Consider the following 22,547-nt stretch of genomic DNA (forward strand, 5'->3'; position numbering starts at 1 on the left):
CATCAGGTATTATCCCCAAACGTAGGAGTAAGCTCCTCCGAGCTCCGGCGCTTGCTGGCGTTGATGGGCTGGGATTGTTGTTGCAACTGTTCCTGCTCACCGAGGTGATTGCCTGTATCTCGGGAGTGTGCCGAAGTCCGTCGGCTGATTTCGGCCAGCGATTCGGAGTGCAGCTCGCCTAGCTTGTCGCCTGCCCGACTTCGCTCCAGCTCGGCTTGTTTGCAAAGCTCTCTCTTCTTCGCTAGCTTCGCCATCCAGACGAGATACAACTCTTTGGCATCATATAAACAGGTATACACAGCACACCACTGTCTGCACTTTCTTCGGCGTGTAATATGGACCAAACTTTCATTCACTATCACCACTCTCACCAAACAAAACAACTTGTCACCCTCGTACTCCTGTCACTAGGTAGAGGTGGACAACAGCACGGGTCGATCAATCGATCACCGCACTTGCCCGTCTACCCACACCCGAGCTTTTGGCAACTGAACGGCTCATCTCTTATAAGTATCATGACTGCATAAATTCATAATCTAAGCATGCACGATCGCACTACGATTCCAATGAGTAGAATTCCTGGTCTTGGGATTCCAATGAGTGGAATTCCTGGGACCACGGTCTTGAATGGACATGGAAACGTTTTATACTTTGTGGTTGTCATCTGATACTTACGTATATAAATACTTATATAATAACCTTTCCAGTGCACCAGACATTGTTATATTGTAACGCCAACATGAAAAATAATTTTCGCATACTAGCAGGGGATTTACTGCACCATAGAACGAGCCATCACAAGCCGCGATGCACCAGCTTATTTCTTCTCTCGGTTTTTAAACGTTCAATGTTGGCGGAATGTGAGACGTTCGGAAAACAAGCACTTATTATGTACACACTGAGTCGTTCTGAAACATTATTGCCTGTTCGCGGAACCATAGTCTAATCAGCAGGTCAGGTCCGTTTGTAGCATTGAGGCTGTTTTGTCTCACAGGCCGCATTTCTGTATAAAACGTCCCAGCAGGCAGTTGTCTTTGAGATCGCTGTGCTAGAAAATTGTTTTCAGAGTGCACCGAAGGCAAGTGACGTGATAGTAAAAATGAGCAAATTCTCGGTACTGGCTATGCTGGGCGTCCTGGCACTTTTAACAGGTAATTTCGTCAATGTTGAAAGGCGTTTGATCAAGAAAGTGTCTCTTATTTACGCACTATCTGCTTCGTTTATGTACATGAAGTGGCTACGCGCGCGATGCAACTACCTGGTTCCTACTCGTTTATAAGTCGTGAATGGATGCACGACATGCGTGTGAAGTGCCGATACAACAGTGGCTCAGATGAGGCCTACGTTGCCCTGATGGAGGCAATAGGGTCGACGATTAAATGCGTGAAGACTTCGGTTGACTTGGAAAACTTCATGTCGGACGTCGATACGATATCCAACGCGACTCGCAACACATTCTTCCCAAAGTAGGTCAAATGGTGTACAGTGGTGTAGCAATTCGTAAACGGAGACGAATTTCGGGTGAAGCCGGTAAACCGTTAAATTGTATGGTTACGACGTGCTTCCATTGGTGCCTCTTTGGTATTTCCCGAGGTTCTATGTAAAGTGTGTAAATGTTAGTTCACTTACTCATCAGGTACTGTCCACAATTGAGAAGAGCTGGTTCGTGTCTAGACGATGTGCTGGATGCCGCCAAACCCTGCTTGAACGATATCGTATTCACCAACGTACTGGGGGTAGCAGGCATGTACCCGGATGCGGTTGATCTGGTTTGCAAAAATGATGGCGAAATAATCTTCAGTAAGTTGTTCGCACTTCACTTGCATCGCATGTCTTATTTAATTCCTCCTAATGCTCTGTGATTTTCTTCGTTCTTAATTCGTTTCACAGAGCTGGCCGAGCCGAAATACAAGGAATGTATCTACAACCTGCATGCCAACGTGAAGGAGTGTGTGGTTCCGTTTGCTGCTCAGAGTGAGCACTGGGACATTTCAAACCTGACGCCAACTCAATTGGGGTAGGATGAACGATCGAAGATGGAAGTTGATAAAGGTTTTCTTTCGCAAGTTATACTTTTTTCATTTTTCATGTTTTTCCTTACCAGAACCTTCTCCGGACTGAGGCAGTGCATCGAGGATAAGCTGAACGTTTGCAAGGCCCCGCACATAATCAGCGTTTACGATGTGTTCCACAACACGCTGTTCCGCTTGGCTACGAGCCATAATGTACGTCCATTCCTCGAACATACCTTTGTTTCTTACGTAAATTACATGTCAAAAATGACGGATAATGAAAACAACACAGTTAACGAGAAGTAGTGCCAGCGTGTAGCGTTTCGGCTGCTTATCATATCAAGTCCAGAATTGTTTGAAATTTTAATGGACTTTTACTTGGAATAAATCGTGTTTAAATAGTATAATTTTTGTTTAATCATCGATCGCCTTCTGGTGATCGCACGTACACCGGTTTTCTTATGCGCTATCATTTAATGTGTATGAAGTAGGGGGGTGTGGGTAGGGTTTGGAAAGGGGATATTTCTAAGGGACTGTCGAGATCCTTAGCGAAACAAGGGGTACCACGTCCTGGGGAACGGTCTCGATGAGATACAGCAGACGGGTTACCCCCGCTGATTTACTCCCATCGCTACGTCATAAAAACCTTTCCGAGCTGGCGCTATTGGGTACGCTTCTTCAGGGTCTATGTGTGGCTCGGTTGAGCTCTGCTTCCGCTGCTTCGAAGTCTCGGTGGGCGTCTTCGTCGTCGAAATTTGTTCACGGATGTTGCGCAAATCCTTAGGCCAGTTCGATCGCTCCGCAGGCATCATGTCATTGAGTGTGGTGGAGAGCGCTGATTTCTTCTTCTTCTTCTTCTTCTTCTTCTTCAAGGTGTGTCGCTAATGTTTCGGTACATACCGAACCGTGGGTAGGGAAACAGCATGTGCTTCACGTTCTCTACTACCACGCAATGAGGGCAGTTCGGGGGATTGGCTGAACCCTTTAAGGAACAGGCACTCTCGAAAATATTCATGTCCAGTAAGAGCCTGCGACAAATGGAAATTTACCCTTCCATGATTTTCTTGCAACCCATGGCTTTATCTCCGGGATAACTCGGTGTGCCCATTTTACCAACCTGCTGGCGTCGGGCTGGTCGGCTGGGTTGCCCCACTCGTTCTGCAATCTTCTCAAGGTTCATCACAATTTCCGTTTTGTCAACTGCTAGCGATACTGCGCGCTCCTCCACCTATCTTTGGACTGTCTTAATGGGAATGCCAGCCTGGATCGCCGCCACCTTTGGTGTACGTCCCGCGACGGTTGGGACTAGGTCTTCAGCGAATTCCACAATTAATGGGCCCGGTGGAGCATTCCAAAGTGTTGGTCCCTGGTTCGACCCCTGATGGCGAAGTGTAGCACTATCTTCGAGAAGTAACTGTCCAGGACACGCATCAGAGAGCTTGGTGTGTTCTTCTGATGAAGTGATGTAGCTATGTCATTCCAACAAGCGGGGTTAAATAAGTTTTGCTCGTCAAGAGTTACCACCATGCAGCATCTGTGGTTGGTTCTTTTGAATCTTCCCGTCGATCTTCCCTTCTTGAAGCCAAACTACCGCGTAGAGAGGTGTTGACCCCAGGATAGACGCCGCTGTCCAAGTTATTCTGGTAGATGTGTCTTAACACTGGTGGGAATTGCTGCGATAGACAGGAGCTCCTCGTCCGTTGCCGACATCGACTTGGCTGTTGACGGGCTTTGGCCATTCTGACGAAGGATGGATAGGGAAAAACACGTCTACAATCGATCCCAAGATCTCCGCACTCACGACTTTGCGATGCGTTAGGCATCCCACTGTAGTGTATGTGATAAGTTAAGTATAAGTAGTACTGATGTATAGGTGTAAGCTTAGAGTAGAAGAGATTGTAATCCTTGAAATAAAGTCAGTCTCGTTCCAACCACGCTCTTGAGTACTTATCAGTTATGTTACAATCTGGCGACGAGGAAAAAAAAGTGTCAATTCCTATTAAAATGTCTGGGGTCTTAGGAAATATTGAATCCTATGTGTTAGGAGACAATTTCGATGAATACATCAGTCGTCTCGAAATGTTCATCGTAGTAAACGAAATTGCGGAAGTAAAAAAAGTGCCGTTACTGCTGACAATGGCGGGTGCGTCTTTGTACTCAGTAGCAGTAAAGTTATGTGCTCCGGATGACCCGAAAAAAAAATCGTTCAACGATTTAGTGGAGGTGTTGAAAAAACATTTTGCACCGAAAGTGAATGTAGTAGCCGAACGTTACAAATTCCATAAATGTGTGCAGACAAGTGAGCAGTCCATTGCCGACTACATGATAACGCTCAAGACATTAGCGCAATCGTGTGAGTTTGGTACATTTTTGTCGGACGCGCTAAGGGACCAAATGGTGGTTGGTTTAAAAAACCAGGACTTAAGGAAACGGTTGTTAGTAGAACCGGATTTAGTGTACAACAAAGCGTGTGAAATCGCAAGAACGTGGGAGGCCGCACAGCAGCAGAACGACGAGATAAGCGTTCCGGTAGTGCAAACACACACAGTTGCACGAGTATTTCAGAAGCAGCGTCAGCAGCGTCATGCAGCGCAGCATCAGGGTTCGTCGACCAAAGCGGTGCCGAATTTTGTCAAAAAAACGCAAAATAATTGCAATAGATGCGGTCGGCAGCATGATCCTTCGACGTGTCCAGCTAGAAGTTGGAAGTGCTATGTGTGCGGAAGAAACGGCCATGTGTCGAAAATGTGTTATTCGGCAAGAAAGGAGATAAAAAGTGTCGAGAGAAACGGACATTTGCATGTCATAGAAGGAGAAAAAAAGTTTTCTTCTTCACAAAGTATTGCGATCACTTACAAAGGAAAGTCGATAAACTTTGAGATCGATTGCGGTGCTTGTGTTAGTGTAATCTCAGAGGACATGTATAAAAATCTGTTCGCTGATGAACAATTAGGTGAAACGAAAAGTTCGTTTGTGTCAGCATCGGGACAATTAATAAAGCCAAAAGGAATAATTAGCGTAAAAGTCAACCTAGCAGAAACCGAAAAAGAAGCGAGACTAGAGTTAATTGTTATACCTACAGAGAGGTCGGTTAGTCCGTTGCTAGGTAGGGACGCATTAGATACTCTATTCCCAAAATGGAGGAATGCGTTCACGATAAATAAAATGGAGGAAGAATTCCAAAATGAAATGAAAAAACGTTTTAACAACGTAGTAAATGGCACGGGGATTATTGAAGGGTTCTCAGCAAATTTAGTGCTGAAATCGGATGCAGTTCCAGTTTTTCACAAAGCATACCCAGTCCCTTTTGCCTTGTTAGAGAAAGTTGAAACAAGTTTACAAAACTTAGTAAATGAAGGAGTGTTAATTCCTGTACGATTTTCGTCATGGGCCAGTCCCGTAGTCATAGTCGAAAAAGAAGATGGAAGTGTAAGGTTGTGCTTGGATGGAAAGGCAGTCATCAACAGGCATTTGTCGGTAGAACACTATCCACTACCAAAAATCGAAGATATATTTGCAAAAATAGCTAATTGGAATATATTTTGTAAAGTGGACTTGACAGGAGCTTATCTTCAAGTACCATTGGCGGAGGCATCGAGAGAAATATGTACCATTAATACACACAAAGGGTTGTTTCAGTATACCCGTATGCCTTTTGGCATAAACTCAGCGCCATCTATATTCCAAAGTATAATCGATCAAATTTTGCAAAATTCACGTGGCATAGCGTATATAGATGATATATTGATAGGAGGAAAAAACAAAGAGGAATGTGTGGAAAATGTTAACGAGGTACTTAGCAGACTAAACAAACATAACGTGAAGATAAATTTAAAAAAATCTTGTTTTTTCGAAACTAAAATAGACTATTTGGGATATACAATATCAGATAAAGGAATTCACCCAAATGAGTCAAAAGTTGAAGCTATTAGAGATGCCCCAAAACCGAAAGATATAACGCAACTTCAAGCATATCTTGGTTTTTTAAACTATTACAATAGATTTTTGCCAAATCTTTCCACTATATTATATCCGTTGTATAATCTTTTGAAAAAACAAACGAAATTTATATGGTCAAAGGAGTGTGATGAGTCATTTGAAAAATCAAAAAAGATGCTTATAAATCATAATTTATTGGTACCATATGACCAAGAAAAGGAATTAGTGTTACAAGTAGATGCAAGTCCATATGGATTAGGTGCTATCTTATCGCACGTTGTCAATCAAGAAGAAAAACCAATTTGCTTTGCATCGGCAACGTTAACATCGACACAACAAAATTATGCACAAGTGCATAGAGAAGCCTTGGCAGTAGTTTTCGGTATAAAAAAGTTCCACAAATATCTATACGGAAGAAAATTTAAGTTGATCATTGACAATAGTGGAGTAAAAGAAATATTTAGTCCTACAAAAGGTTCCTCATCGATAGCGGTAGCCAGACTTCAACGCTGGGCTGTGTTTTTATCAACATATAATTACACTATTGAGCATCGTGCCGGAAAACGTATGACGAACGTAGACGCAATGTCTCGTTTGCCTTTAGAACAAGAAAATGAAATTGAAAATGTTAAATTAGGAATAAATTTAGTACAAGAAAACTGCATGATAGATATTGAAAGCATCAAACAACACCAGTTGAAAGATAAGTTGATAAAAGAAATTTTTGAAAAAGTGAAAAATGGATGGAATCATGTCGAACCACATATGAAACCTTTTTTCAAAATAAGAAGCCATTTAGGAATTGAAGATGAAATATTGTATTTTGATGATCGCGCGATAGTTCCAAGTGCACTTAAGTTAGAAATATTGAAATTATTTCATGCAAATCACGACGGCATCGTTAAAATGAAGATAAACGCGAGGAAATATGTTTGGTGGAGTAAAATGGATAAAGATTTGAACGATTATGTAAAATCATGCGAGGTGTGTCAAATGCGACAAGTCGTTCCAAAAGAAGTCGTCCTTACTAAGTGGCCAGTGTCAGAACATCCATTTGAGCGAATCCATTTGGATTTATTCTATTTTGAGTCACGAACGCTATTGATAATTGTGGATTCATTTTCAAAATATATAGATGTAGCGATAGTGAACAAGTCTAAAGCCAACGATATAATCGAGCAGATAGAATCGTTTTTTGCATGTTTTGGCATCCCTAAAGAAGTGGTAACAGATAACGGTCCACCATTTAATTCGGAATCGTTCGTAAATTTCCTAAAGGCGCAAGGAATTAAAGTTACAAAATCTCCTCCATATCACCCACAGTCAAACGGGTTGGCCGAGAGGTCAGTGCGTACAGTGAAGGAAGTTTTAAATAAGTTTTTACTGGATGCAAGATATCAAGCATTGTCTTTACGTCGCAAGTTAAACAAGTTTCTTATTCATTATAGAAATTCCCCATCGACGATTACTAATCAAAATCCATCAGAGAGAATATTCAGTTATGTGCCTCATACTTTATTAAGTAAGCTGAAGGTGAAGGAGTCAAAGAGGTCAGAGACTGTTCAAGTAAAATCGAGTAAAAATGCAGATAAAGAGAAAGAGGGAAAACATTTCCAAGAAGTAAATGATTATAAGCCACGTACAAAGGTCATGTATAGAAATCATTTTAAGGAATTGATTAGATGGATTCCTGCTATTGTTTTGAAACGTATAAGTCATACATTATATCTGATTAATATTAATGGAAATGCGAGGGTTGTACACCATAATCAATTACGTCCAAATGGGAAATATTATTATGAAAATGATGTGTACAAGGAAACCCATGATTTTGGGAATAAACGAAGACGTAGTGAGTCGAGGTCTCCTCCAGTAAGGCGATCAGCTAGGTTACGTGGACAGCCACCAAAAAAATATAGTAAGTAAAGCTGGATGGATAAGGAATCTCTAGGGATACATGGATTTCAAGGATTAGGGGGGATAATGTAGTGTATGTGATAAGTTAAGTATAAGTAGTACTGATGTATAGGTGTAAGCTTAGAGTAGAAGAGATTGTAATCCTTGAAATAAAGTCAGTCTCGTTCCAACCACGCTCTTGAGTACTTATCAGTTATGTTACACCCACCAGGGGTTATCCTCAAGCGTAGAAGTAAGCTCCTCCGAGCGCCGGCATTTGCTGGCGTTGATGGGCTGAGATTGTTGTTCGGACCTTAAAAACTAACATCTTAACAATAGCCTAACACAGCGAATAAGTGAACTAATTCATAGGAAGACAGCAAGGAAGAGAAGGAAGAATGAAGAGGAGGGAGAGATTAGGACGGGGAGGAACGTAAATGGGATTTGAGAGATGAAAGGGAGGAAAAGTCAAAGCACTCAAAACGCTCATTGAAGCGACGGATGGAGGCCACAAGCGGGTCCTCCTGGCCATGACGCGTACGACGAGTAAGCACAGCAAGAAAGGGGCGGGGACGGAGGATGCGGGAAGGGACGTAGAGGTGAATCTGGGATAGTAAGGAGGCGCAGTCAACCTCACCTATCAATAAACCCGCAAAGCACAGAGTCTGCGCATTGTTGCGCCTGGACTCGAGGGTCTCAATATCCAGAAGCTGACACCGAGTCTGGTAGTCTGCTCTAGGGGTCGATCTATCTTGGTACCCCGGTGTTGAATCGACTTGGAAATGTTATTTACTTCTTGGTTTTAATCTGAAACTTATGTATCATAACCTTTCCAGTGTACCAGTCATGGTAGTATTGTAACGACAACATTACAAATAATTTTCACACATTTGCAATGGAGATTTACAACACCACAGAGCGAATCATCGCAATCTGCAATGCACCGGCTTACTTCTTCATGAGCTTTTTATACCTTCAATGTTGTCTGAATGTGAGACGTTCGGAAAACAAGCGCTCATTATTTACACAGTGAGCCGTTCTGAAAAATTATACTTTGCCTGTTCTCGGAACCGTCATCTAATCAGCAGATCAAGTCCGTTTGTAGCATTGAGGCTGTTTTGTCTCATAGGCCGCATTCCTATATAAAGCGTCCCAGAAGACAGTCGTCTTTGAGATCGCTGTGCTAGAAAATTGTTCTCAGAGTGCACCGAAGGCAAGTGACGTGATAGTAAAAATGGGCAAATTCTCGGTACTGGCTACGCTGGGCGTCCTGGCACTTTTAACAGGTAATTTCGTCAATGTTGAAAGGCGTTTGATCAAGAAAGTGTCTCTTATTTACGCACTATTTGGTTCGTTTACGTACATGAAGTGGCTACGCGTGCGATGCGACTAACTGGTTCCTACTCGTTTATAAGTCGTGAATGGATGCACGAGATGCGTGTGAAGTGCCGATACAACACTGGCTCAGATGAGGCCTACATTACTCTGGTGAAGGCGATGAGGTCGGCGATTAAATGCGTGAAGACTTCGGTTGACTTGGAAAACTTCATGTCGGACGTCGATACGATATCCAACGCTACTCGCAACACATTCTTCCCAAAGTAGGTCAAACGGTGTACAGTGGTGTAGCAATTCGAAAACGGAGTCCAATTTCGGGTGAAACCGTACAATTGTATGGTTACGAAGTGCTCCCATTGGTTTACCAAGGTTCTATGGAAAGTGTGTAAATGTTAGTTCACTTATTTATCAGGTACTGCCCACAACTGAAGAGAGCTGGTCCGTGTCTAGGCGATGTGGTGAAGGCCACCAGACCCTGCATGAACGATATCATTTTCAAAAACGTACGGGCGGTGGCGAGCATGTATCCAGACGCGGTTGATCTGGTTTGCAAAACCGATGGAGAAATAATCTTCAGTAAGTTGTTCGCACTTCACTTGCATCGCATGTTTTATTTCATTCCTCCTAATGCCACGTGATTTCCTGCGCTCCTGTTGGCTTCCGTTTCACAGAGCTGGCCGAGCCGAAATACAAGGAATGTGTCGAAAAACTGAGTGACAACGTGAATGAGTGCTCGGTACCGTTTGCAGTCCTGAGAGAGAACTGGGACATTTCAAACCTTACGGAAACTCAAATGGGGTAGGTCGAACGATCAAAGGTTGAAGTTTATGTAGGTATCCTTCTGAAGTTAAACTCCCATTTTGCCCTCACCAGAACCTTCTCCGGATTGAGACAGTGCATGGAGGATAAGCTGAACGATTGCGAAGCCCCCGACCTAATTGGCGTGTACGATATGTTCCACAGCACGCTGTTCCGCTTGGCTACGAGCTATAATGTACGTCCATTCCTCGAACAGGTCTTTGTTTCTTCCGTAAAGTACATGTCGAAACTGACGGAAAATGAAAACAACACAGTCAACGAGAAGTAGTACCAGCGTGTGACGTTTCGATTGCTGATCATATCAAGTTTGGAATTGTTTGAAATGTTAAAGGAATTTTTACAATAGAATAAATCGTGTCTTAAAAGTATACTTTTTGTTTAATCATCGATCGCCTCCTGGTGTTGGCACGTATCCCGGTTCTTTAATGTTCTATCATCATCATTATTCTGACGTACCTTTATGCTCTGATCACATCAACTCCAGGAATTGTGTGATATTTCAATGGACTTTTGTACTTTTACATATTTCAATAGCGTCATCACTGAATACGTTTTCATAATCAAAGCGACCACGATCGCCCTACCATTCCAATTTGTTTGAGTTTTTTCGAAAACACACACAATGACATATATTTGGTGTTATTGCGTTTCAGATTGATTCATCACGAAAACTTATGCTTCATTTAAATGTTGTGTGAATATCACAAAGGGAAAACAAGTGCACTGTATAGATTCACTAGGATGTTCTTAAAAATGTTCCCGAAACTGATCGCAGGACCGTTGTCTGATCATTAAGTAGGCCGAATTCAACAATGTCATAGGCTGCAATCGTCTTCAGTTGTCAATCATACACGGTTTAGTTGTGGCAATTCATGAATAATGAAAACAACTCAGCTGCCCGTACGAAAACCTTAAGAATACAAAACAAAAACAATGTGGTGTTACAGTGTTTCTGAAAGATTCACGATGACCTCAAAGGATCCACTGGATTGTTGTCTGTATATCATACGATCGGAAAACAAGCGCACAACATTGACGTACTGAAGCGTTCTTCAAACAACCTAAAATGTTTGCAGGACCGTGTGCTGATCAGCAGGTCAGATTACTTGCTAAGTCTCAAGACTGGATCGTCTTGGAAGCCACATTTCAATATATGAAGATTCTTGTTGTTTCCTGCACCGAACCCCCTATCGTTTTTGACAGGTAAGTCACGTGGCGCTAAATCGAGAATGCTCCACGTGCTTCATACCATACTTATTATACACTTATACATGAGTTGAGTAGGACATGTTAAAACAATGGTTGGTCGGATGATACTAAACCCTGCTGGAAGGAATACACATTTTCCTTTAATGAGGACACGGAAATGTTCTTCTCGCTCCAGATGGAGTTGTTTCAGACGTGTCTTCACTTTCTTCATTATAAATCCTGCAAAACGTCCCATATGCATTGAGAGAGTTTCACCGTCATTCTCGAGAGAAAGATGCCTATGAGGATGTTTGCCCTTATGTGCAGTGAATTAATATCACAACGGTCTGGTGAACTGTTCATACCAATTTGAAACAGACGACCGAAGAACAAACGTACAGCATGCGATCATAAGCATTTCTGGAATCTTACTTGACAGAGGGATCGATGTTCCGGTCCGTTTGCGAAATTGAATCGTTACGAAGTGCTCCCATTGGTGCCTCATTGGAATTTCCCGAGGATCTATGGAAAATGTGTAAATGCAACATCACTTATACTGCATCGACGATAAACTGAATGTTTGCATGGCTCCGAACCTTATCAGCGTGTACGATCTGTTCTACAATATGCTGTTACGGTTGGCTTCGTGCATTAATATACGTCTATTTCTCGAAACTGGATTAATTTCTGTCGTACGGAACATGACGACAGTGAAAAAAAGAAAGAAAAAAACACAGTTAACGAGAATTTATTCTAGTGAGTAACGTATCGGTTGCTATTTGAATAAAGTCCAGGAATTGTTTGAAACTTCAATGGACTTTTACTTGGAATAAATCGTGTCGTAAAAGTGTCATTTGTTTTTAATGATTGATTGCTTCGTGGTGATCGCACGTAACCCGGTTCCCTAATGCGTGTGTGCACCGCTGGAGAACGTACTCGATGAGATGCAGCAGAGGGGTTACCCTCGCTGATTGACTCCCATCGCTACGTCATAAAAACCTTTCCGAGCTGGTGTTATTGGGTACGCTTCTACAGGATCTATGTGAGGCTCGGTTGAGCTCTGCTTCCTCTGTACTGTCCAAAAGACCATAAGCAAAGCCTCGGACTATATTAAGGGACCCTTTTACACCTTCCGCTTGAGTTTAAGTGCAACTTATTTGTTTAGTTCATATTCTTCTACGCCTACAGTTTTTAATTCGATCTTCCTCTTATGTGCTATGGTTGAATTGCTCTATGATATGGTTGCTGGCTCGCCGCCACCTCCGGCGTACGTTCTGCGATGGTGAGGACCAGGTCATCTGCGAATCCCACATTTGATGAGCCAGGTGGTAGCTCTACGCTTAGAACGCCATAGTACATGACATTCATAAGTTTCTTTCATAATGACTGTCTTGGTACTGAGCTCGTGGATGCTCGAAGACAAAGTATAATTGTTTCTCTTTGCTAACCGGCTTAGATTAGCCCAAGACTTCGCACTTCGCACTTCAACAAATCTACAAGTACGTTGTAAAATTTCCAAATTCCGATTTATGGAATTGCTTGAAAATACACCAAACCTGGAACATTTGCAATGGGATTTACTGCGACACAGAACGAGTCATCGCAATACGCAATGCAGCGGCTTACTTCTTTATTAATTTTTTATACCTTCAATGTTGTCCAAACGTTAAACGTTCGGAAAACAAGCACTCAGTATTGACAAACTGAGTCATTTTGTAAAAATCATACTTTGTTCGTGGAACCGTAATCTAATCAGCATTGCATGTCTAGGATTGAGGCTGGTTCGTCTCGCCGCATTCGTATATATAGCGTCCCAGAAGGCAGTCGTCTTTGAGATCGCTGTGGTAGAAATTTGTTTTCAGAGTGCACCGTAGACAAGTGAAGTGACGGCAAAAATGGGCATATTCTCGTTGCTGGCTGCGCTGGGCGTCCTGGCGCTTTTGGCAGGTAATAACGACACGGTTGAAAGGGGTTTGATCAAGAAAGTGCCATTTATTTACACATAATTTGATTCGTTTTCCTACAAGCGGCCCGTTCGTTGCCACAACCTGGCTCCGACTCGTCTTTGGAGATGTCAATCGAGACGCGTGAATTGATGGACGAGATGACCTGGATCTCTAAAACTATGGATGAGTCGTCCGAAAACAATGAAATTTCGGAGGATGACCATGTGATGAGCCCCTACCAAGACTCAGATATGGTCTTAGATGACGAGACAGACTCGATGCTAGCGGCGAAGATGTGCGCGAAGACTGTAGTCAACTTGGACAGCTTCATTTCGGACTTCGATACGCTATCCAACGAGACTCGTACCGCATTCGTCTCTCAGTAGGTCAAACGGTGTACAGTGGTGAAGCAATTCGCAACCAGAGTCCAATTTTTGGTGAAATTGTTAAACCGTTAAAGTGGATGGTTACGAAGTGCTACCGAAGTTCTATGGAAAATGTGTAAATGCTGATTCACTTACTCATCAGGTACTGCCCACAGCTTGAAAGAACTGCTTTGTGTATGGATGATCTGTTGAAGGCCGCCAGACCCAACTTCGAGGAAGACGTTTTCATCATCGTCAAGGCAATGGCGGAAAACTATCCGGATGCGGTTGATCTGATTTGCAAAAATGATGGCGAAATGATCTTCAGTAAGTTGCTCGCACTTCACTTCCATTTGATATCCTATTTCATTCATCTTAACGCCCCGTGATTTTCTGCGTTCTTAATTCGTTTCACAGAGCTGGCCGACCCAACAACCAAGCAATGTGTCAAAGAACTATTGGACGACGTGATAGAGTATTTTTTACCGTTTGCTTTTGAGCCCAAGTTGATTTCACAACTGACGGAAACTCAATGCAGGTAAGTCGAACAATCGAAGATCGAAGTCCATATAAGTTTCGTTCCGAAGTTATACTCTCATTTTTTTCTCACCAGAACCTTCTCCAAACTGAGACAGTACATTGAGGATGAGCTGAACGTTTGCCAGGCCGCGGACCTAATGAGCGTGTACAATCTGTTTCACAACACGCTGTTCAGCGTCACTACGTGCCGTAATGTGAGTGCAACGTTAAAAAGATTCGTTTCGTCATGATTAATCCTGACGTACCTTTATTTCTTTCTTACAGTACGTGTTGACAGTGACGAAGGCCGGTCTTTTGGCAGGTAATTACGGCGAGATAGATATGGGTTTGATCTAGAAAGTATCTCTTATTTACATATAATTTGCTTCGTTTTCCTACATCAAGTGGCGGATGCGACGCCACAATCTGATTCCGACTCGTCTTCGGAGGAATCGGTCGAGACCCGTGAATTTATGGAAGAGTCGCCCAAGACTTATGAAACTATGGACAAAACCAGTGTGACAAGCCAATACAGCAGGGGCTCTGACTCGTCTTCGGAGATGTCGGTCGAGGCCCGTGAAATTATTCAGGAGTCTTCCGAAGCCTATGAAATTATGAAGCATTACTTTGTGACAAGCCGAAACAGCAGTTTATTAGAAGTGGTCTACGAAGACGAGATAAAGGCAATGAAAACGGCGATGATGTGCGTGGAGAACTCGGTGGACTGGGAAAACTTCGCTTCGGACATCGATACGCTATCCAACGAGACTCGTACGGCATTCTTCTCTCAGTAGGTCAAACGGTGTAAAGTGGGGTCGCAGTTCGCAAACAGAGTCCAATTTCGGGTGTAGTCGTTAAACCGTAAAATTGAATGGTTACGAAGTGCTACCGAAGTTCTATGGAGAGTGTGTTAATGCTTCACTCACTCATTAGGTACTGTCCACAGCTGGAAAGAACTGCTTTATGTATGCATGATGTGGTGGAGGCCACCAGACCCTTCTTGGAGGAAGACCTTTTCATCATCGTCAAGGCACTGGCGGACAACTACCCGGATTTGGTTGATCTGATTTGCGAAAATGATGGCGAAATGATCTTCAGTAAGTTGTTCGCACTTCACTTGCATTGAATATCGTATTTCATTTATCCTAATGCCCCGTGATTTTCTGCGTTCTTAATTCATTTCACAGAGCTGGCCGACCCAACAACCAAGCAATGTATGCAACAACTAAAGGACGACGTGGTGGAGCATATGGAACCGTTTGCTGTTGAGCTTGAGAACTGGGACATTTCACACCTGACGGAATCTGAATGCAGGTAAGACGAACGATCGTAGATCGGAGTTTATATAGGTTTCTATCCGAAGTTATACTCTCATTTTTTCTTCACAAGAACGTTATCCGAACTGAGACAGTACATCGAGAGTAAGCTGAACGTTTGCAAAGAAATGGACGTAATGAGCGTGTACGATCTGTTTTACAACACGTTGTTCAGTGTCACTACGTGCCGCAATGTGAGTGTGTCAAACAAATCCGTTTCATCATGATTAATCCTGACGTACCCTTATTTCTTTCGTACAGTACGAGTTGCCGGACGCCGGTCTTATGAGAGGTAATTACGACGAGATAAAAAGGGTTTGATATAGAAAGTATCTCTTATTTACACATAATTTGCTTCGTTTTCCTACATGAAGTGGCGGATGCGACGCCACAACCTGGCTTAGACTCGTCTTTGGAGGAGTCGGTCGAGGCTCGTGAAATTATGGAGGAGTCACCCGAGACTTATGCAATAATGGGCTATAAAAGCCGAAACGGCAGCGAATCAGATGAGGCCTACGAGGGTGAAATAGAGCCGATGCGAGCGGCGATAACGTGCGCGGAGAACTCGGTGGATTTGGAAAAATTCATGTCCGACATCGATACGCTATCCAACGAGACTCGTACGGCATTCTTCTCTCAGTAGGTCAAACGGTGTAAGAGTGGTGTAGCAATTCGTAATCAGAGTCCAATTTCGGGTGTAATCGTTAAACCGTTGAATTGCATGGCTGCGAAGTGCTACCGAGGTTAAATGGGACGTAAATACTAATTCACTTACTCATTAGGTACTGTCCACAGCTGGAAAGAACTGCTTTATGTATGCATGATGTGGTGGAGGCCACCAGACCCTTCTTGGAGGAAGACCTTTTCATCATCGTCAAGGCACTGGCGGACAACTACCCGGATGCGGTTGATATGATTTGCAAAAATGATGGCGAAATGATCTTCAGTAAGTTGCTCGCACTTCGCTGGCACTGCATGTCCTATTTCATTTATCCACGGGTTATTACACCGTGATTTTCTGCGTTCTTAATTCGTTTCACAGACCTGGCCGAGCCAACCACCAAGAAATGTGTGGAAACATTATGGGACGACGTGATGGAGCATATGGAACCGTTTGCTGATGAGGTTGAGAACTGGGACATTTCACACCTGACGCAATTTCAATGCGAGTAGGTTGAACGATCGTAGATCGAAGTTTATGTAGTTTCGTTCCGAGGTTATACTCCTATTTTTTTCTCATCAGAGCCTTATCCGAACTGAGACAATACATCGAGGGTAAGCTGAATGTTTGCCAGGCCGCGGACCTAATGAGCGTGTACGATCTGTTTTACAACACTCTGTTCAGCGTGACTACGTGCCGCAATGTGAGTGCAACGTCAAGAAAATTCGTTTCATCATGATCAATCCTGACGTATCTTTGTTTCTTTGTTACAGTACGTGACGGAAGTGACCGAGATTGAAAACAACACAGTCAACGAAAATTAATGCCAGTGTGTAACGTTTTGGTTGCTGCTCATCAGGCCAGGAATTGTTTTATATTTTAATCGAGTTTTGCATTGAATAAATCGTGTTTTAATAGCATCAACACTGAATACGTTTTCATAATCAATGCCTTACGATTCCAATGAGTAGATTCTGCAAAGGTAAACAAAAATATAAACAATTGTGGTGGTGCTGCGTTCTTTCCAAAGTTTAAGGGGACACTCGGAAGCTTTAAGTTCGGTCTATCCGTAAAAGTACTCGATTCGGGTGCAAAATAAAATTACGGTGGCTGACCACTTGCGGTCTTGGTTCGAGCTGGAAGCGTTTTATACTTCGTGGTTATGTTTTTAATACATTACGCATTTTTTGAGTGCACCAGTTGTTGTAATATTGTTACGGAAACATGAGACTTAGTAGGTCCGCAACTAAGTTCAAGCTGTTTGTGTAAAATTATCGCTTGTAATAACAGTTGGCCGATTTCGGCGTATTTGAAACGTTATATTGTTAGCTATGACTTATAGTAAATAATCTATTTCGTCAGATTGGCGATTTCGTTGTTATAACATAATATATGTTTATTATCTGGAAAATTACGAATTACGTGCCGAATTATCACCATTTGGGAATAGTGCTACTTTTCTTCTTCGATTCGAAGAAAACAGCCGGAAAAGCGTTTAGTGGGCTTCAACAAGTTCACTATCAAGTTCATTTTATATTCTAGAGCGAGATCTTCTATCTCGTTCGCATTTTTTAGCTGATAGGAGCGATTTTAGTATATAAGGCGAAGACATTTGGAATAAAATCATACATTTCATGGGCTTCTTGCCGAAGCGGTCATTATGACCGTCTCGGTACTGAGCTCATAGGTTTTCTGAAACATTTTCACCTCTACATTTGTGAGGAAAAGAAGTTACTGAGTTTTTAATTCCAGCAATCCTGTTCGAGTTTCCCTTTTCTAACGCCTCATTATCGTGTTTCCTCTGCGTCGGCCTAGACCGAGTTTCTTCCTTCTCCGGCTCAGACCGAAACTGAACCGGCCCGGAACACCACACAAACAGGTTTTATGCCGAAAATTTCATCTTAACTGCGTTAAGATGAGGGAAAACGTCGAAAAGAGTAACGACGATTAGGGGTTTGAGAAAGTTTCGCGTGAGGGACGAAAACGCACTTAAGCGAGCTACCTTCGCGCTCGGGCGGATAACCGGTTCGTTACAGTCACGTTGCCAGGCCAGAGAAAACATATCTGGAACCGATGAAATGGGAAGTTTTAAATGTGTAGTTTAACTTTTGTATGGTACAGCGTCGAGAAACCTACAGTTACCGTCGTTTTCGGTCCTTGTACCTCAATTTTCATGAAAAACAACAGCGAGAACTTAGATGTGAACCTAATAATTTTCGAAAATTTAATATAGGTTCTATAGCAATCATGCAAAAAACTAGCAAATCGATAAGTAAGATCCAAAAATTAACAAACTCTGATTTATGGGATTGTTTGAAAATACACCAAAACTTGAAAATTTGCCGTTTTACTGCGCCATAGATCAAGTCGTCACAATCCGCAATGCACCGGCTTACTTCTTTACTAGTGGTTTATGCCTTCAATGTTGTCTGAATGTCAGACGTTTAGAAAACAAACGCTCAGTATTTACTATTCGTAGAACTGTAGTCTTATCAGCGGAGCAGGTTGCGTGCCTAGGATTAAAGCTGGTTCGTCTTGCCGCTTTAGTATATATAACGTCCCAGAAGGCAGTCGTCTTTGAGATCGCGGTGCTAGAAAATTGTTCTCAGAGTGAAGTAATGGCAAACATGGTCATATTCTCGTTGTTGGCTGCGCTGGGCGTACTGGCGCTTTTGGCAGGTAATTACGTCGAGGTTGAAAGGCGTTTGATCAAGATAATGCCTCTTATTTACGCACTATTTGGTTCGTTTTCCTACATGAAGTGGCTCGTGCGATGCCACAACCAGGCTCCGACTCGTCATCGGAGGAGTTGGTTGAGGCACGTGAATTGATGGAGGAGGGGACCTGGATCCGTAAAACTGTGGAGGAGTCGCCCGATGAAATTTTGGAAAATTACTATGTGATGAGCCCATACCAATCCTCAGATGTGGGAAACAATGACCAGACAGAGGCGATGCTTGCGGCGAAGATGTGTGCGAAGACTGCGGTCGACTTGGAAAACTTCATGTCGGTCATCGATACGCTATCCAACGACACTCGTACCGCATTCGTCTCTCAGTAGGTCAAACAGTGTACAGTGGTGTAGCAATTTGCAAAGGGAGTCCAATTTCGAATGATATCGTTAAACCGTTGAATTGCACGCTTACGAAGAGCTTACGAGGTTTTATGGAAAGTATGTAAATACTGATTCACTCACTCATTAGGTACTGCCCAAAACTGCAAAGAACTGCTTTGTGTATGATCGATGTGGTGAAGGCCAGCAGACCCTTCGTAGTGGAAGACGATTTCACTATCGTCAAGGCAGTGGCGGACAACTACCCGGATGCGGTTGATCTGATTTGCAAAAATGATGGCGAAATGATCTTCAGTGAGTTATTCGCACTTCGATTGCACTGCTAGTCCTATTTCATTCATTTTAATGCCCCGTGATTTTCTGCGATCTTAATTCGTTTCACAGAGCTGGCCGACCCAACCACCAAGAAATGTTTCAAAAAACTGTGGGACGACGTGACGGAGCGTTCGGCACTGTTTGCTGCTGAGGTTGAGCACTGGGACATTTCACACCTAACGGAAACTCAATGCGAGTAGGTCGAACGATCTAAGATCGAAGCTGATATAGGTTTCGTTCCAAAGTTATACTCCCATTTTTTCCTCACCAGAGCCTATTCCGCACTGAGGCAGTACATCAAGAATAAGCTGAACGTTTGCAAGATCCCGGACCTAATGAGCGTGTACGATCTGTTTTACAACACGCTGTTCAGCGTCACTACGTGCCGCAATGTGAGTACAACGTCAAAAAGATTCGTTTCGTCATGCCCAATCCTGACGTACCATTTTTCTTTTCTACAGTACGTGTTGACAGTGACGGAGGTTGACATTTTGGCAGGTAATTGCGTCGAGGTTGAAACGCGCTTTATCAAGATAATGCCTCATATTTACATGCCATTTGGTTTGTTTCTCTACATGAAGTGACGCGTGCGATGCCACAATCTGATTCCGACTCGTCTTCGGAGGAGTCGGTTGAGGCACGTGAAGTTATGCAGAAGTCGCCCGAGACCTCTGGATTAATGGACGATATCCGTGTGACGAGCCGAAACAGCAGTGAATCAGATGAAGGAAACAATGACCAGACAGAGGCGATGAAAGCGGCGAAGATGTGCGTGAAGACTGCGGTCAATTTGGAAAACTTCATGTCCGACATCGATACGCTATCCAACGAGACTCGTACCGCATTCGTCTCTCAGTAGGTCAAACGGTGTACAGTGATGTACCAATTTGCAAACAGAGTCCAATTTCGGGTGATTTCGTTAAACCGTAAAAGTGCATGCTTACGAAGAGCTCCCGAGGTTAAATGGGACGTAAATACTAATTCACTTACTCATTAGGTACTGCCCACGGCTGGAAGGAACTGCTTTATGTACGATCGATGTGCTGAAAGCCAACAGACGCTTCTTGGAGGAAGACTATTTCATCATCGTCAAGGCGCTGGCGGACAACTATCTGGATGTGGTTGATCTGATTTGCAAAAATGATGGCGAAATGATTTTCAGTAAGTTGTTCGCACTTCACTTGCATTGCATGTCCTGTTTCATTCATCCTAATGCCACATGATTTCTGGTGGTCTTAATGGCTTCCGTTTCACAGATCTAGCCGAGCCAACCACCAAGAAATGTGTAGAAAAACTGTGGGACGACGTGGTGGAGCGTATGGAACGGTGGGATGTTGAGAATGAGTACTGGGACATTTCACACCTGACGCAAACTCAATGCGAGTAGGTCGAACGATCGAGATCGATGTTTATATAGGTTTCTATCCGAAGTTATACTCCCATTTTTTTCTCACCAGAGCCTATTCTGAACTGAGACAATACATCGAGGGTAAGCTGAACGTTTGCAAGATCCCGGACCTAATGAGCGTGTACGATCTGTTCCACAACACGCTGTTCCGCGTCACTACGTGCCGCAATGTGAGTGCAACGTCAAGAAAATTCGTTTCATCATAATCAATCCTGACGTTCCTTTGCTTCTTTCTTACAGTACGTGACGGAAGTGACCGAGATTGAAAACAACACAGTCAATGAAAATTAATGCCAGTGCGTAACGTTTCGGTTGCTGCTCATCAGGCCAGGAATTGTTTTATATTTTAATCGAGTTTTGCATTGAATAAATCGTGTTTTAATAGCATCATCACTGAATACGTTCTCATAATCAAAGCATCCACGATTGCCTTACGATTGCAATAAGTGTAATTTCCCGAAGAAACAAAAATATAAACAATTGTGGAGGCGCTGTGTGTCAGAACCAGTCATCACGTCCCGCAATGCTCCATTTTAATGATGTGTGAATATCAGTGTGGTTTGTAACATCACTGTTACGGACGGGCGAAAAGTCTCTTTCTAGATAGAAAATGGGTCTATTACAGTTCAATGCGGACACCGTAAACACAAATCCACATTTGTTTACATGTTTATGAAATGTAAAGATCTTACAAATTACTTCTTCCTATAATGCTGCTATGCATTGAATTGTTTCGCCGAGGCTGTTTAGAAACAAAAACAAACGCACATGAAATTGACGTTCATCAGAACGAAGCGGCATGAGTTGACATCCGCACTCAAGGTGTTGAGAATATGGCTGGGTGTGTAAGTAAGTAGCGTACAGAGTTGGCATCGAAACCGAAAATGTTGAGATCAATGGTAAAAGTGTTGAGTTTCATCGTAAAACCCTGTAAAATGCTTGACTGTTCATCTCCACATAGTGGAGACCCACACACTCTCCCCAGACAAACTGACAAACTCGGTTCCCGCAACACACGGGAAACTCGTAGGAAACTGGGAGAAAACTCTTGACAGTACTACCAAAACCACTCGTGTTGACGTTTAATAACTGACGGAATAAGAAAGAAGAGAGAAGACTGAAACAAATGCGTGTCCACCTAGCGCACTAAGGAAACTCGAAACTCTATACACCTTTGGTACGAGATTAATCAGTTTCTTAGCACAATTTCCTATGTGGAGATGAACAGTGAGATATACCAGAAAGGATTCTCACGACTAACGGAGAACAATCACAAGCAAGGTTTAGGATTACCGCTATGCTCAATTTGCATGTAGATTATGGTGAAAGAAACGACCGTTTCTTTCGGTACCAACTGCAATCATAGTCCGAAATACACTTCACTTCCCGGATACGATGCATCGGGAAAGAGATGTATAGGCTTGCTTCGACAGCGTTAAATGCATGATGCAAGATACATTAATAATGAAATCGAAAACGGGCTTGACCAAAGCAAGGAACACTTGGGAAAATGCTACATTGCAATGAATCGTAGCGAGTAACCGAGACGACATCCAGATGCCTACTTAAGCGAGACGATATCCCGATGCCCACATGAAGTGATAGGGTTAGAATTCCAGCGGGATCCTTAGAATCATACGAACGGAGGCTTAAGTGGATCATAATTCCCACAATGTAAGGTTCTATGGACACATTTCTCACAAGGAGAAAGCGAACCGCGCAGAAAGAAGGATCGCGCAACAACGATCAAAC

At 43.0% G+C, this 22,547-nt stretch overlaps 2 protein-coding genes and 1 long non-coding RNA gene across 5 annotated transcripts in view; all 3 read left to right on the top strand.

Annotated features, from left to right (window-relative positions):
• Positions 1-10,322, top strand: part of LOC131267128 (27 kDa glycoprotein-like) — a 38,719-nt gene extending 28,397 nt beyond the window's left edge. Inside the window, exons 2-5 of one of the 2 annotated variants that reach the window (XM_058269904.1) lie at positions 9,217-9,448; positions 9,598-9,761; positions 9,857-9,983; positions 10,059-10,322. In XM_058269904.1, the coding sequence (XP_058125887.1) occupies positions 9,217-9,448; positions 9,598-9,761; positions 9,857-9,983; positions 10,059-10,272 (737 nt within the window). In that variant the 3' untranslated portion in view covers positions 10,273-10,322. The remainder of the gene's footprint in view (positions 1-9,216; positions 9,449-9,597; positions 9,762-9,856; positions 9,984-10,058) is intronic. The other variant, XM_058269905.1, reaches the window with a different exon arrangement.
• Positions 10,323-14,170: 3,848 nt separating this feature from the next.
• Positions 14,171-14,503, top strand: LOC131267136 (uncharacterized). Its single transcript, XR_009178381.1, has 3 exons — positions 14,171-14,237; positions 14,308-14,344; positions 14,428-14,503. It is a non-coding gene; the product is annotated as an uncharacterized LOC131267136 (long non-coding RNA).
• A 950-nt stretch (positions 14,504-15,453) lies between these two features.
• On the top strand, positions 15,454-21,142 carry LOC131267127 (uncharacterized). 2 transcript variants are annotated; one of them, XM_058269903.1, is made up of 7 exons: positions 15,454-15,532; positions 15,600-15,630; positions 15,713-15,977; positions 16,121-16,284; positions 16,381-16,507; positions 20,845-20,965; positions 21,036-21,142. In XM_058269903.1, the coding sequence occupies exons 1-7, from the start codon at positions 15,467-15,469 to the stop codon at positions 21,084-21,086; spliced, it is 825 nt and encodes a 274-aa protein (XP_058125886.1). In that variant the 5' UTR covers positions 15,454-15,466; the 3' UTR covers positions 21,087-21,142. The 2 variants fall into 2 exon arrangements, with proteins under 2 accessions (XP_058125886.1, XP_058125885.1); XM_058269902.1 differs by lacking the exons at positions 20,845-20,965; positions 21,036-21,142 and adding exons at positions 16,582-16,702; positions 16,773-16,908.
• Positions 21,143-22,547: the final 1,405 nt, after the last annotated feature.

This window comes from Anopheles coustani, chromosome 2, assembly GCF_943734705.1.
Source record: "Anopheles coustani chromosome 2, idAnoCousDA_361_x.2, whole genome shotgun sequence".
Lineage (NCBI taxonomy): Eukaryota > Metazoa > Arthropoda > Insecta > Diptera > Culicidae > Anopheles > Anopheles coustani.

Bases quoted from the DNA above. Each gene is read 5' to 3' on its own strand.
- LOC131267127 (XM_058269903.1), top strand. From the start codon at position 15,467: ATGGACGTAATGAGCGTGTACGATCTGTTTTACAACACGTTGTTCAGT. The intron at 16,285-16,380 runs GTAAGTTGCTCG...TTCGTTTCACAG, and splicing joins TGATGGCGAAATGATCTTCA to ACCTGGCCGAGCCAACCACC. The intron at 16,508-20,844 runs GTAGGTTGAACG...TTTTCTCACCAG, and splicing joins CTGACGCAATTTCAATGCGA to AGCCTATTCTGAACTGAGAC.